General features: G+C 68.2%; 1 protein-coding gene across 2 annotated transcripts; it reads right to left on the bottom strand.

The window, feature by feature from the left end:
• Positions 1–763: 763 nt before the first annotated feature.
• FGFRL1 (fibroblast growth factor receptor like 1) lies at positions 764–15478 on the bottom strand. 2 transcript variants are annotated; one of them, XM_042985187.1, is made up of 7 exons: positions 15422–15478; positions 14747–14841; positions 4229–4501; positions 3020–3100; positions 2643–2924; positions 2215–2568; positions 764–2100 (listed from the first exon to the last, which is right to left on the bottom strand). In XM_042985187.1, the coding sequence occupies exons 2-7, from the start codon at positions 14823–14825 to the stop codon at positions 1658–1660; spliced, it is 1512 nt and encodes a 503-aa protein (XP_042841121.1). In that variant the 5' UTR covers positions 14826–14841; positions 15422–15478; the 3' UTR covers positions 764–1657. The 2 variants fall into 2 exon arrangements, with proteins under 2 accessions (XP_042841121.1, XP_042841122.1); XM_042985188.1 differs by lacking the exon at positions 15422–15478 and adding an exon at positions 15050–15118.
• Positions 15479–15845: the final 367 nt, after the last annotated feature.

The raw sequence follows: 15845 nt of genomic DNA on the forward strand, positions 1-15845 counted from the left end.
GGCGGGGAGGCAGGTGCCCGGCCCGCAGGGCAGGGCAGAGTTTGCTCTTTGCTCTCCGTAGCACCTTGGACACCGGCGAGGCCTCGTTCCTCCTGCCACACCTTCCAAGGAGCACAAAGCACCTGACACGGGTGCCTTTTCCTAAGAAGGTACAGAAGCCCTGGGCCAGAGGCAGCAAATCCCAGCCTCAGTTTCCCCATCTGGAGAACGAGACCATTGTTCACAACCTGGCGGTGGCTGGCGGACTCGGGACTGTGCCCGATAGGCAGCGGGCACCCAGACGGAGGTGACGAGGCCCCAGCCCCCCAAGGCCACCAGCTGAACCCCCAGAGCGTAAGCCAGAGGGCCACAGGGGCCACACTGGCAGAGGGGATACTCCCCGGGCCAGGAATGCAGGACTCCAGCTCCCCAAGGAGGCACCTGCAGGCGTGAGGCAGTCAACGCTGCAGACACAGCAGCCAGAGTTCCGGTCGGGGGAGCTGGTGAGAGGCCCCAGGGACCCCACAGTGTCGGCCCCAGAGCCTCAGGCCAACTCGGGGACTCCCGAGAACCTTCTTTGCTCCTGCTTCTGGGGCCCAAGCCTGGTGCACAGACACACGTGCGTGAACACGGACACACGTGCGTGAACACGGACACACGTGCACAGAGACGCAGACCTACACACGCCTGCACACAGGCGCACACGCACTCGGACACACACCTGCACACGTGCTCAGGCCCACAGACGTGCAGACACACAAATGCCAAAGACAGAAACACCAGCTTAGGGGAAAGGATGCACCTTTTCTTGTTTAACAAAATAAATTAAATATACGAAGCTTCAGCTCAAAATCTATATAAAATTACAGAGGTCTGGGGCTGCCACCGGCAGTGGGACGTGGGTGTGTGGCCCCCCGAGGTCGGGCCATTCGGTTGGCCATCAGGCCAGGTGCATCCCGGCCCAGGGACAGGCCGGGTCTGTGGCGCCACCTTCCTTCCAGCATTAATATTATTATCTTAATTTCTTAAATATAAATATCGAGGGCCCTTATCTCTGGCAGTGTGAGGCCGGGCGGGGCAGGGTCACCCCGGGGCCGGGCTCCGGCCTCTCGGGACGCGGCGGGGACCGCTGTGCCTGACCCCCTGGCCCAGGGTCCCCGGGGCGGGGGGGTGGGGAGGGGGACTCCCGGACACCCAGACGCGTGGTGGCAAACACAGCCGCCCCCCCTGCGGAGGCCTGGGCAGGGACGCAGGCGTCAGGCACAGGGCAGGGGGCGGGAAGTCTCGGTTCGCGAAGCCAGGGTGCCTCTCAGATCTCCTGCCAGGCGCGGGGAGGGGTGGCTTGACCGTGGTCCCTGTGAAATCCTCACAGGAGCCAAGGGATTCCTTCATCGACTAGCACGCTGCTACATGCACACTGCAAAGTTACAAACACAGGCCTTCCCCAAAGCGTCTTAGTCTGAGGGTGTGTGTGTGTGTGTGTGTGTGTCCAGAGCCAGGTCATACGTGTGTGTGTGTGTCGTACACACCGGGCACCCGGGGTGCTGGCCGCGCCTCCTGCCCGTGGTCCGTCTCCCTCGGTGGCCCTCCCCCCCCAGCCTGCCCCCCTTGACCTCCACGTGCCCACCCCCACGGCACCTAGAGCTGCAGCGGGCCGGCGCCCCAGAGGCGTCGCCGTCTAGCACTGGTAGTGGATGTGCTGGTGCTGGTGAACCTTGCCCTCCACGTGAGAGTGCGTGTGCGTGTGCGTGTGCGTGTGCACGTCCGCGTAGAGCTTGGGGTAGAGTCTGGGACCGGCAGACGGGCCGGGGCCCAGCAGGTGTTGGGGCCCTGCCGGAGGCCCCAGCTCCTCACACAGCCCCACGCCGGGGGCGGTGCCGAGGGCGGAGGGCACAGGAAGGTCCTTGTCCCCACCACGGTCGCGGGCAGTCACGGGCAGACGGTGCGCAGGCAGAGGAGGGGCAGGCCCGGGCGCACACGGCTTCTTCTTGGCCTGGCAGAGCCACAGCAGCACGGTGCCCAGGATGAAGACCGCACCGGCCGGGATGCCGATAACCACGGGCCACGGCAGGCTAGCGGTCGAGGACGAGGGGGCCACGGGCGGCCCTGGCGGCTTGGGGTCTGCAAGGGAGACCAAGGAGGGGGGCGGGGAGGGGAGCGTCGCCGTGGGTCCCGGCGACAAGAGGCCGGCCCGCGGCACGGAGGGGCCCCGGGGCCGGGAGCGGGCGCACGCACCTGGCAGCACGGTGAGGAAGGCGCTGCGGAAGCTGTAGCCCATGGTGTTGGCGCCCAGGCAGATGTACATGCCCGCATCGTCCTGGCGGGCGCGGGTGATGAGCAGCTTGTTGAGGTAGGAGCCATCGGGCCGCGACCACACGTCGCCCGTGGGCAGCACCACGAACTTCTGGCCGCCCACATCGATGGTGGAGTTGTAGCGGCCCTCGGTGCCGTACTCCACGCGCTTCAGCCACTGGATCACCGGCTTCACGTCACTGCGCACTTTGCACTGGAAGGACGTGGTGCCCCCGAAGTCCACCGTCGTGTTCACGGGGTGCGTGCCCGTGAGGACAGGCTTGGAGCGCGTCCGCTCTGCGCGAGGACACAGCGCGTCGGCACACGCCCCGGGCACCGCCGGCTCCCCGCCCCCCAGGCCCGGCACTCACGGATCACGTCCACCTTGTAGGTTGCGTTGATGGCGCCCGCCCGGTTCGACACGCGACACGTGTACTTGCCACTGTCCTCGGGACGCAGGTTTTTCAGGCTCAGCGTCCACTTCTTCCTGTGCTCGCCGGCCTCCAAGCCCGTCAAGGCCTGGTCATCCTTCATCCACATGATGTCGGGCCGTGGGTGCCCGCTGGCCACGCACTTGAGCCGCACGGAGCTGCCCACCGGCCGCGCGATCACCCGGCGCCTCATCTTGGAGGGCTGTGTGAAGCGGGGCCGTGCTGCGGGACGGGGCGGCACCGAGGTCAGCAAGGCACCGGGCAGGCCAGCCCCCCACCTGCGCCCGAGGGGAAGGGAGACGCCGGCCCCATCTCACCCCACTGCTTGCCGGCTGGGTCCTCCTGGCCCCCAGAAGGGCCGTCGTGCCCCAGACGCTCCCTTCCCGGGCCAGTGTCATCTGCAGAGACGAGGGCACGTGAGAAGGGCCCCAGCGGTCCCCACCCAGACCCCAGCCTTGGGCCCAGCTGGGAAAGCTCTAGAAACACAACTGGGAGCCCTTGGGAGCACACCCACATCTCAGAATCCCAGAGACAGCTGGGAAGAGCGGCCCGCCCAGCCTACTCCCTGGGTGCAGGTGACCCCAACAGAGCTGGCCGCCCGCCCCCCCCCTCCGGCTCCGGGGGGTCTGCAAGGCCCGTGGGAGGAGGGGGCCAGCCCCGCCGGCAGCTGCAGTAACCCTAGCCCACATCAAGGCGCCGAGGCCTTGGTGAGCTGACATGGCTCACATACCACCTAGTCGTCCTCCCCTTTCAGAGGACAGTGGGGGGGACACGCACAGGGTTCCCATTCCACAGTCCGGAGCAGGGGCCCCGCGGGGGTGGGGCAGGCTGAGGAATGCCCCTCCCGTGACAGCCGCCTCCACCCAGCCGGGGACCCAGTGAGGGGGTGGCACAGGTCAGGCTCCCCCTTTGTGAGACGGCCGCCACGGCTCGGAGGGAGCCTGCCCCGGGGAGCCCCAGCCCCGGGGAGCCCCAGCCCCGGGGCCCGTGGGGGGAGGGCCAGCCATGCGCCTGGTACATGTGTACCAGAGGGTGTGTCGCCGGGGACCCCGCCAGTCCCCAAGCCCGGGCCCCAGAGGCAAAAGAGAACAGAAGGCCCTCGGCGGCCCCTCTGAACTCTGAAATCTGAGAGCCTCAAAGTGAGAGCCGACACCCAGGGCCGTCAGCCCGCCCAGCCCGCCCTTCAGTGGGACCACCACCCTGGGGCTCCCCCACGCCCACTCCTGCCGCCCCCTAGCCAGCCTCAGTCTCCCGGTCAGCAGAACCTTTGGGAGGAGGGGCCCCCGAGATACAGGCCTGAGAAGGAGCAGGGGCCCTGGGGCCGGGGGTGACGACAGAGATCAAGCCCCTGTCCTGGGCCCGGAGGAGGCAGGCAGGGACGGGTCTCATCCTGGGAGGCAGGGGGGTGAGCTCAGGCAGGGATGGGGCGGGGGGGGGGGGGGGCCGGGGTGGTGCTGACTCAGGGCTCACACGGCGCAGCCCCGCCCCGCCCCGCCCCCACGCGCCCTGGCACGGCCACCACTGACCCATCACGATGAGGGTATAGTTGACGCTGAGGCTGCCGAAGCCGTTGGTGGCCTTGCACACGTAGGCGCCAGCGTCGTCTCGCTCTACCTCCTTCACCTTCAGGCCCTGGGGCAGCACGCGGAAGCGGCTCCAGCCGCCGTGGATTGTGCGGCCATCCTTGGTCCACATGGTGAGCGGTGGCGGGTCCCCCTCCACGGGGCACTGCAGCCTCACGGTGCGGCCCAGACGGGCCACCTGCCTCGAAACCACCTTGTCCGCCATCCTCGGGGGGCCTGCGGGCGGGCCAGAGGGCTCAGTCAGAGAGGAGGGGGCTGGCAGTAGTCAGGGGTCCAGGCAGGCAGGGCTGCTGGGAGCCAGGGGGCCGTCCCTGTCGGGTCCCCACCCATGACTCACACAGATACACCTGCCGGGCACAGACAGGGGCGGGGGGGGGGGGGGCCTGAAGCCCGGGGCCCTGCTCCCGGGCCACAGCAGCTGGCGTTCACCCTGGACCCACCGCACACCAAGCCCACGCCCACGGAGCTCCCACGGCGAGCCAGGCTCTGGCTCACGCCACACCCCCCCCCCCCAGCACCCGTCACGTACGTTGTAGTCAAGATACAGGTTGGCTGGAGCGGGTCACCCAGGGTGCATGCCCACAGGCGAGCCAGAGCGGCCCCTCACTGCCTCCCATACACAGCGAGCGTCTACGCGTGCGGCCTGCCTGTGAGCGAGTCCATGCGGCACGAACAGGCGTGGCCGGTGGCCCACGTTTGCGCCCGTGTGTGCGTGGGCCCCATCTGCCCGGGTCTGTCTGCAGGGCCGAAGGCTCTGCTGTTCCCAGCCACACCACACCGGGTGGCTCATCCCTGGGCGGGAGCGGGGGCGGGGGGAGGGGAGCAGGACCCCAAGGCCCTGGGGTCAGAGGGCGAGGGGCAAGGTGCCAGGCCCAAGTGCAAGGTTCCCGTCTGGTGGCAGCCACTGCCCACTGCGCCCCAACGGGAGAAGCCTGAGCTGTGGGCTGAGGCCATGGGGCCCCTGAGCAACGAGAAGGCCACCCTCACCCGTGAGTCTCGGGCCGGCTTCAGCACCTCTGTGCCCGAGTGCAGGGATGGTGGGGGTGACCAGGACGCGGGGAAGGACGCTGCAGGTGTCCGAAAGAGGCAGGGCCGTCTCCTGGCCAACCCTCAGGTCCCCTGTCCCATGCCTGTGCCTCGAGCCTGGGCCAGTCTGCAGCCACAGGGGTGCCGGGCTCCGACAGTCACCCCACCCACTGTACCCGCCCCCCCCCCCCCCCCCCCCCCCCCGGCCAGGAGAGGCAGCCACAGGCACCCAGCTGCCCTTCCCAGCTCCGGAGACCCCACCCTCCAGCTGTGGGCAAGGGGCATTCACCCCACACTGTGGCCACTCGGGCCGGCATCCCATCCCGGCCTCACGGAGGTGCCAGGAGGCGGCCGCTGCTCCGAGAGGCTATCGCCACGGGGCCTGAGGGCAGCATGTGTTTTTAATAAGCAGCTGGTATTCCTTCAACATGCAATTACCAGCTGGCTACCTTAGCGGCCTTTGCGTCCAGGACCCAAAGTGCTTCCGCGGGCTCTTTGGAGGCTCAAGCGGCGGCTTCCTGTCTGTCACCTCCCACCCCCAGGGGACCCTTGCAGAGCACAGCCCCTCACCGCTGGTCTGCAGGTGCTGGGGGGCGGTAGGGGCTGGTCCCATGTGGATAGACCGGGGTCCGGGCAGGGAGGGGTCCTGAGCTCCGACTCCAGCTTTGCTGGGGGGACGGGAAAGTGGGGGACACAGCAACACTGGGCCATTCCCTCTACGACTCCAGACAGAAAGGGGGCTAGAGGTTGTGGGCACCGGCCTACCCAGCCCCCACCCACAATCTCGCCCACGCCTGCTGCCACACCCCACCCACCAAGCCCACACCCAGGCTTGCAGCAACGCTTCTTCCCTGCACCCATATTCTGCCTCCACTGGGGTTCCCCTGCTCCTGCCGTGGGGCCCCTAACCGTGCACCGTGGGCCCCAGGCCATCTCAGCACTCCCAGCCAGCCCCCTCCTCACCAGAACCCCAGTATGCCTGGAAAGGGCAGGAAGAACAGGGAGGGCCGCTGAGACCTGCCGCCCCCTAATTTCTCAACTGTCTGTGGGGCCCCCCAACCGCCCAGGGTCCCGGCCTCGTTCCCAGGCAGGCCCTGTCCGACACCTGTCACTATTCAAAGGGGCCTCCCAGGCCGCAGGACAAAGAGGGCACCCCCCCCCCCCCAGCCTGCCCTGTGCCCTGGGCCTCCCAAGCTGACACCTGGGCACACAGACGTGTGCACACACAGACGCACGAACTGCCTGGAAAATGCAGGGGGACAGAACACTGCCTGGCCTGAGGGGCAGTGTCCCTCTCCACCTCTGCCTGTCCAAACCCATCCTGGGGGCACGACATGGGGCTGGCCCGACACCTCCCGCCCTGGGAGGAACCTGCCTCAGCGACAGAGAAAGGACCCATCTGACAGTGGTTGAGGGGGTTGGGGGGGGGGTCCACCTCCAGCCCAGCCCCCTGTGCACCAGGCAGGAGTTTGACGAGTTGAGGGACCAGGCATCTACTGGGCCTCAGAGGCCATGGGCCCCCTTGGAAACTGTGGAGAGGGAGGAGGACAGAGCCAACTGCCAGACGGACCGGAAGTGTGGCCCCGAGGGCCGGCCCGCAAGCAGGACAGGGGACAGGCAGGCCGGCAGCCAGAGGCCCCAGCTGGAGCCAGCCTTATCCTAAAGCAAACAGCCCCCTTCCCCTCCCCCGGGCCAGCCCTGCCCCACCCCCACCTGAGCTCCACTGGACCCCAGGCCAGGCCTGCCCTGCCCCCTCCAAGCCCTGCCTTTGCAGAGACCCCAGCAGGCTCACAGGAGGGAGGCCCGCCCCCCCTCCCCCCCCCCCAGATTCCTGGGAATTTTGGCCGCCAGCACCACGGCCACAGCTCTATATTTAGCCTGGGAAACACAAGCCCCCATTGTTCCACCTGGTCAGGGTGTCCAACCCACTCAGCCAGGGGGAAACTGAGGCAAGAGCTGAGAGAGATGGGCGCCTGGAGGGCATGTGGGTGGGGGAGGCAGCCGGTTTCCCGTCCCCTCCCAGGAGGAAAGCCTGACAGCTCCAGGGCAGCCTGGGGGCCCTGGCACCGAGGCCCTGGTCTCCTCTGGGGTCCTTCCAGCCAGCGTCAGCCCCTCCTCCCATGAGCACCACCACCAGAAGGCCCATCCCTGCACACGGCCCAAGCCACAGCCCTGGGAAGTTTGGAGCATGGGGGGGATGTAGACGGTCACACGGGGCGGGCAGACACGGGGGTAAGAAGAGGCTGGGGCTGGGTCTCACCCCTCAAGGGGGCTGAACATCAAGGTGGTGGACAGGGTCACCACATCCCTCTTCCTCCCTCTATCCTCCCTGCCCTCCTCCCCCACAGCCGTGAAAACATGGCCAGGAACAGGGGTGCCCGGAGAGGCCAGGGTGCAGCAACCTGGAAGGCCCCACACATCCAGGCTTCCTGGCTGCCGTCCAGAACTCAGGTGTCAGGGGCACACCCCATCACACCATCTCCCCGACATGCCATCCCTCAAGACGCACAGGCTGTCCCCAGACGCACAGGCTGTCCCCCGGACACTGTCCCCCAGACGCACAGGCTGTCCCCCAGATGCACAGGCTGTCCCCCGGACACTGTCCCCCAGACACACAGGCTGTCCCCAGATGCACAGGCTGTCCCCAGATGCACAGGCTGTCTCCAGATGCACAGGCTGTCCCCAGAAGCACAGGCTGTCCCCAGACGCACAGGCTATCCCTAGACGCACAGGCTGTCCCCCAGACACACAGGCTGTCCCCAGATGCACAGGCTGTCCCCAGATGTATAGGCTGTCCTCAGACGTACAGGCTGTCCCCCAGACACTGTCCCCCAGACACACAGGCTGTCCCCCAGACGCACAGGCTGTCCCCCAGACGCACAGGCTGTCCCCAGATGCACAGGCTGTCCCCAGATGTATAGGCTGTCCCCCAGACACTGTCCCCCAGACACACAGGCTGTCCCCCAGACGCACAGGCTGTCCCCCAGATGCACAGGCTGTCCCCCAGACGCACAGGCTGTCCCCCAGACGCACAGGCTGTCCCCCAGATGCACAGGTTGTCCCCCAGACACACAGGCTGTCCCCAGACGCACAGGCTGTCCCCCAGACGCACAGGCTGTCCCCCAGACGCACAGGCTGTCCCCCAGATGCACAGACTGTCCCCCGGACGCTGTCCCCGAGATACACAGGCTGTCCCTCCAGATGCTATCTCCCAGACGCAAAAGCTGTCCCCAGATGCACAGGCTGCCCCCAAATGCTGTCCCCCAGACACACAGGCTGTCCCCCAGACGCTGTCCCCCCACACATGCTGTCCCCCAGAAGCAACATCCCTCAGGTGCTGCCCCCTAAGATGCACACTCTCCCCGCAGACAGTCCCCCAAGTACACACACACACAACCAGACACACTCCTACAGTGGACACAGACCCCTCACCCCGGGATGCAGCACACCTTGGAGCACTGCGCACACACCCCGAAGCCCACACCCCCTTGCCCCATCCGGCTAGGAGCACCGCTCCCCCAGCTATAGCACAAGAAGGTCCCGCTATCACCCCAGATGATGCCTCTCCCATCCCGTGGGTCCCAGCAGGGCCAAAGGGGTAGGGGCGCTGGGAGGAACCGAGAGACAGGGACAGACCCCGACCGTTTTCACAGGCCCTCGGGGGCCACTTGAAACTCAGCACGCACACCCCACTAACCCCCACGGCCTGTGCGCTGCCTGCCCTCCTGTTACACCTTCCCAATCGAGCCCCAGAATGTCAAATACCGTCATAGGGCAGTTAGTGTTTTGAAAAAGCACACGCGTGCAGAAGATTCTACGAGCTGATACACCTTCCCAACACCCCCCCTCCCTGCCCTCCCGCGGGGCCTGCCACGCCCCTTGCGGGGTGGCCCGCCCTGGCCACTCCACCTGCACCACCCCCAAGCCCCCTGCTCTGTTCCCGTCCGTCTAGGGCCTCTAGAGCCTCTGCCTCTCCCCGCTGCCCACGGCGCTTGTGATCTGCTGACCCTGAGCCCCCTCCGTGAGGAGCCGGGCCAGACGCCGCCCCTCCCAGGGCCCACATGCCAGGGAGCCTCACATCATCGCAGCCCCCAACCCCGTGGCCACGGACGCAGTGGCAGTGAGGGTGTGCCAGAACCACTTGGCCGGCACGCCACGGCCAGCTCCACTCCTGGTAGCCCCTGAGAAGCCCCAGGAATTTCCAGCCGGCAGGTAATTCTCTGGCTGGGGGGTAGGTGGTCGTCAGGCTGACCACACTGGCACTGGCTGCGAAGTGACTTCGGGCCCCCGGAGGCCTCCCTCCTGGAGAGGTCAAGCAGCCCCAGAGGGAGGGCAGGGAAGGGAGGCAGGTCCTGCCCAGCCTGTCTGGACACCCGACACCAGGCAGGCCAGGTGGGCACTCTCTGCGAGACAGGGGCACCTGTGCCGTTCTCCCATGGGGAGCAAGCACCGGCAGGGGGGTGGCTGGGAGGGCCCGGACACAGTGGCCCTGGGGCCAGTGCCCTCCCCAAGGAAGATACCAACAGGAGGGGCCACAGGTGAGGACCACCACACAGAGGACATGAGAGGCAGGGGCCAGCCTCTGCCCTGGCTCCGAGCCACTCGGGCACACACACACACACACACACACACACACACACGTGCACACGCACACACAGGCCCCAGGGCGGCCCCTGGGGGCTGGACCCACAGGGTCTGTGCTGGAACCGGTAGGACCCGAAGGACAGGTGGTTGCCCCAGAAACCAGGCCATTCTGGGTGCAGCAAAGGGACAGACTGACCCACCGAGCAAGGAAGATGGCGGGGGTGCCCAGTCCACCCCACCAGGAGCACGAACTAAGGTGACAGGCTGGATGGGGCCCACCGGGTCCGTTCCCTTCCCTGGAATCCCCCCGGGGGGGCCTCCGGCAGACCCCCGGTTCCAGGGCTCCTCCTCTTTGCCACTCCCGGGGCACACACGGGGGCCACAGAGCATCACCCTGACAGTCCTGCTGCCCCGGGGGAACCCCGCGTAAACCGCCAACAGCTGGCGGCGACCGATCCGTGCCCAGACCCGCTGCCAAGAGCCCACCGCGGGGGCCCAGCCGGACATCCCGGTGGCCGTGTCCAGATCTCGCCAAGCCCGCCCAGACTCCAAGCCGACCCCTGCCCGCACCCGCCACCCATCCCCTCTCACAAAAACATCACTCGCCGAGAACCCGTACGGCATCACCACCTCCCCAGAGGGGCCTGGCCCCACCCCCAGCTGCCAAGGAACCAAGAAGGACCTTGTCCGCTGTGCCTCCCTCACATGCTGGCACTGGACCCACAGGACAGGGTGACAGGACCAGAGGCCCAGACCATCCAAGGGGCCCTGCCCTGCGGGCTCCGACCTGCGGGGCCTCGGAAGAGTGACAGGATGTCTCCGGTGGGCCAGAGGTTGGCCTTTGGGCAGAAGCAACGCTCCACCTACTGTGAGGGCTCAGGCATTAGAGAGCCCCACCCACCCGACAGCCTGGGCAAGCCCCAGCCAGAGAGCCCCACGCTGCCCTCCACACCCGCACTGCCCCCTCCCCCTGCCCACAGCCCGCAGCCCTCTTCTTGAGGACAGGCCAGAGGGCATGAAGCTTGGGCACGGTGGGACCCCTAGAGTCCCTGCAGGCCGCAGGGTGGGCCACCCACCTCTCAAGGAGCACACAGCACCCGGCGCCGGGTCCCAGAGCGAACCCCAAAGTCCCTGTGGGAGTGGGCGGGCCACTGCGGCAGCACACAGGGGGGCCCAAAGTCCCTGGCCGGTGGCCCCCCTCTCCTGGGGCTCAGCCCTGTGGGGGCCAGAGGGCATCACTGCCCCGTGGGGTCCCAGGCCACAGTGCAGCACAGCTCTGTCTCCACTGCCTGCTGCCCCAGGCACCATTATTTTTTCACAGTGTGGGGCTTGTGTGAATCTCTAACAAACTGGGGCAGGAAGAGAGCGATTGTTTCCTGCCGAGATGGCAAGCCCTGGGTGTCAGAGGCCTGAGGATGAGGCGCCCTCCTCGTCACAGCTGCCTCTGACATTGCAGGGACAGCTCCCAGAAGCCCCTACCCCATGCGGGTTCTCCCCAAGGGGGCCGGTCCTTGTGGGGCAAAGGCCTGCCAGCCCCCAGGCCTGCCCCCCAGCCACTCAGTGGAGACACAGAGTGTGGAGACCCCAGGACTCCCCACTGGGAGCAGGAAGGCCAGCGCCCTGCCCAGGTGGGAGAGCCCCCAGGCCACCCCCAGCTGCTCCCCCGGTCCTGGCCTATCCCGACAGATGCCCCCAACCCAGCTGCGCCAACGCACCCGCGGCCCCAAGACGTCCACCCCAGCCCACGTGACCTGCCCACCTCTGCCCACACCACACCCCTGCAGGCCTTCCCCCTCCTCACCCGGCCAGTGCCCACCTCTCTGGTGGGCCGTGGTGCCTGTGCTTCACCCCATCCCCCTCCCCCAACCTCCTCCTGCCTTTCCTGGACTATGGACTCCCGGCTGCCCAGGACAGTGGCCCCTGCTCTCTTGGGCCCCAGGAGGAGCCCTGCTGGACACCTGTGGGGCTTGTGCAGGAGCACCCAGTGACCACCACGAGGAAAAGCAGAGGGCAGGCAGGGTGGGCCGGCAGCACCGGATGGGGCATCTCTGGGGTCTGGGCACACCCTGCTCTCCACGTGCTGGCCCTGCCAGGGCTGTAGTCACTGGGAAGGCACAGAAGGCCAGCAGGTCAGCAGCAAGGGTCCGGGCCTGCAGGGCCACCGCCTGCCTCCCCCCCGCACCGTAAGCAGTGCCGGAACCCCAAGCCAGAGGCTGAGGCCACTGCCGGGAAAAACCAACATTTCCCCATGGCACTGGGCGGGGGCTGAAGGCCCATTGATTCCCGCACAATGAAGAAGGAGCCCGCGGTAGGAGTTTCCAGGCCCAGCTAAAGGCGACTTTGTTCGCAGCTCCCTCCTCCCCCCAGAGGGGACAGTGATTTATTTTCTCTTCCAGGAGTGGGGCCCGAGACATAAATGGGGCGGCTGGCCGACATCCCCCCTCACAGAGCCTGGGCCCCGCTCCCGTACATCTACCTCAGCTGGGGCTGCACACTGGCCAGCCGCTGCCTGGAGGGGCGGGGGGGGGGGGGTGAGGCCCCCTGCGGCCTGGCCGGAGGCCAAGGTCAGCCGGTGCACACGCACGCCACCACAGCCATCCCGAGGCCCGCACGCCATCCCGCTGAACCACACACTGGCGGACCCTTCCCCAAACAGCCCTGAGGGTAAGAGGGCACTGTCCTCGTGGAGAGCAGCACCGGCTGGCAGGCACCCAGGCCCTGGGGTCAGCACTCAGCTCACCCAGGGCACAGCAGCAAGGTCCAGAAGATGGGGAGTGACCTCAAGGGCTGGCTGCCTCATCCTTGGAAAAGCTCAAACGTGGCCACCCTTGAACGGTTTCTTCCAGCGCTGTTTGTGAAAAGGCACTTGGTTCTGAGCCTCTCAAGGTCCCGCTGTGAGAAACCCAAATCCTATCTTTCCTTGCATTTGGAAAAAGCTGTTTGAGACAGACCCACCAGGATTGTGAAACTCTCAGAAAAGGAAACTTTAAAAACACGAGCTGAGTCTAGAGACACAGTGACTCCAGAAAGCGTGACGCACGGGGAGAACGGCTTTCAGGAGCGGCCGGGCTCCCTCTGTGCTGGTCGGCCGGCCTGAAGGTCCGCCGCGCGGCCTGCTTAACCGCAAAGGAGGAAGCGCCCGGGGTGACCTTGCCCCTCAAGTCCAGGTCTGGAGGAGAGGCCAGCACAGTTCAGGGAAAGGGGCTCTCCCCAGCACCCTGCCCCCGATGCCACAGAGGACCCTGCCCTTGGAGAGTGGCTCTCAGCCCCTGCTGCTGCCTGGGCCCCGGCCGCTCCCAGACAGGGCTAGGGCCAGAGCTGGATCCCAGGCGCAGCCCCAAGGCCAAGGCTCAGGGGAACAGAGCCGGGTGTGGCCCCTCCAAGGGCCCCTTGGCACTGAGGCAGGCCCCGCTGCCCACTGCTGCCCACCATCCACCACTCCGCCTCGGGCTCCGGCCAATGGCCAGCCCAGGCCAGCGGGCTCCAGGGCTCCCCGGCTCTGTAGCCAGGGGACAGGCAGGTGTGGGAACGAGGGGAGGCCACGTAGATAAAAGAGGAATCACAGTCCAGGCCGCCGGCCACCGTGGGGGGTGGGGGGGCCTTGCCGGGCATGACCCGAGTGCCCGCGGTGGCCAGGACACTGGCAGGCCCAGCCACGCCTGAGCAGCCCCCACCCTCAAGCCAGCCGGCCAGTCCCCGGCCGGGCAGGCGGGGGGGTGCTGTGGCATTAGGCCCACCTGGGCTGCCGCCTGCCACCCAACACCCAAACGTGCCCATATAAGGCCGGGTTGGGCTCGGTGTACCCGCTGGGTGGCGGGGGGAGGGGTGCGAAGCCTCAGAGGACTGGTGGACAGGGCAGGGACAATCCTGAGTGGTCAACACACCCAAAGGGCTGGCCTGGCCCAAGGTCCCGCCTAGCTGAGGGGAGGCCGGTGCGGAACATGGCGGGCAGGAGTCCGTGAACACGTATCTCCCATCATCCAACAGCCAAGGATGTCCCTTGCTGAGAGGTTGGGTGCGGGGGCAAAGGTCCCTCGGGAGACATTCCAGGTCTGCCTTCTTGGACCTCAGGTGTGTGAGTGCGCATCTAAGTCCTGGCACAGCACACGCCGAAAGACACTGTGCGGCCTGAAGCAGCGGGTCCTCCGGGCCTGCCTTGAGACAAGCCCCCACCCCCCACACCATGTCGCACCTCCAAGCTCCAGAGACTCAGCGCCCCCCGGCCGGCCCACACCCTGCACCTTCCTGGGGTGGGCAAGCTCAGGGCACAGGGCTGGGTCACAAGTCCCAGACACCAACAAGGTCGCCTCTGCCCCCAAACCGCACCCTGGCCACTACGGGGGTCTCTGCAGATTCCGCTGTGGCCAAAGAGCCTGCTCCACAAAAGTCCCCAGAGTAACCAGCTGCCCTCAACTTCAGGGACACAGATGGGTGTGTGTGTGCCCTGAGGGGGACTGAGGCCAGAGCCTACTCAGCCAATCGGTGTGGGGCCCCACAGGTGAGCTGGGGGTGCCCCCACAGGTGAGCTGGGGGTGCCGTGTGGGTTAGCATGCAGCCCCAAGGGTGAGCAGGGGCGGGATCTGAGGGGGAACTGGGGGATCCTACAGATGAGCTGCGGGGGGGGGGGGGCGGCATGGTGAGCCCGGGATGCCCTGTGGGTGAGCTGGGGGCGCCCCATGGGCAGTGTTGGATGGGGGACCCTGTGGGTCAGGAGACCCGCCAAGCTCTGGGCCAGTAGGGGCGGGGCGCAGGCACGCGCGCCAGCCGGGCACTGTGGCAGGGTTCAGGGCCGGGAGGGAAAGGGGCGGCGCTGGCGCAGGCCGGGGCGCCGGGCTGGGCGCCAGGACTCACCTCGGGCGGCGGCGGCCGGCGGGAGGGCCCCCAGCAGCAGCGGCGGCAGCAGGAGCAACAACGTGGGGCTGGGCGTCATCTTGGCCGGTGCGGACCTGGGGGTGTTGGGGGTCAGTCACTGGCAGGCGGGGTAGGGGTCGCCCCCCTCTAGACTAGGGCCCCGGGGCCGCCGGCACCCCGGTCCTGGGCCGCGGGTTCGGGGTGCGGGCCGCCCCGCCCTCCCTGCCAGCGCCCCGGGCGGAGGAAGCAGCGGCGGGGAGCTCCGTGGGTATCAAAGGCAGACAAAGGGTTTACACTAATTACCGGCCTCCCCCGCCGCCCCCCGTCTCCAAACACCGTCTGGATTCCTGGCGCTTGTAACTCGGGCCCTGCCCGCGGGACACACAACACCGGCGGCCGCGCAGATAATCGCCTGCGCCATTAGCGGACAAATTTGCGCTGGGGGTGGGGGGGGCCCACGTGGGGTGCAGGGGCGGGGGCGGGGCGCGGACAGGACCACTGGCCCCGCAGGGGCGGCGGCGGCGCGTGCCGGTGCCCCGCGGCCTCGCACCCGGGCGTCCGGCACTCCCCCCACCCCCCAGCCCCGGGCCGGATCGGGGACCCCGGACCCCAGTGCTCCCCAGTCGGCCCTCCCAGTCGGCCCCCCGGGGGTCACGGGCGCGCGCAGAGGCTCACCTCGGCGGGGGCGGGCGGGCAGCGGGGCTCAGGGCCGGGCCCGCGGGACGCGCTGCGCGGTCATCGCCGCCCCGGGCGCCGCACCCCCGGCGCCCCGCGCCCCCCGGGCCCGGCCTCGGGACGGGGCGGCGCTACCTGGGCGCGGGGCGGCTCGGGCCGGGGCCGGGGCCGGGGGCCGGGGGCCGGGGGCCGGGGACAGCGCGGGCGCGGGGGTGGGGTCCAGGGGCCGGAGGCCGGGGCCGGGGTCCCGGGGCGGCGGGGCGAGGGGCCCGGGGCGCCGCGCCGCGAGGCGTCCTTCCCTGCGGGGCTTTGTCAACTCTCCCGGAGCGAGCGCCGAGCCCGCCGCGCGCCCCGCCCCGACACAACTTCCGTCCAATCGGCGCGCCCCGGCTCGCCCCGCGCCCGCCCCGCTCCCGCCCCGCGC

The sequence above is a fragment of the Panthera tigris genome, chromosome B1 (assembly GCF_018350195.1).
Source record: "Panthera tigris isolate Pti1 chromosome B1, P.tigris_Pti1_mat1.1, whole genome shotgun sequence".
Classification (NCBI taxonomy): domain Eukaryota; kingdom Metazoa; phylum Chordata; class Mammalia; order Carnivora; family Felidae; genus Panthera; species Panthera tigris.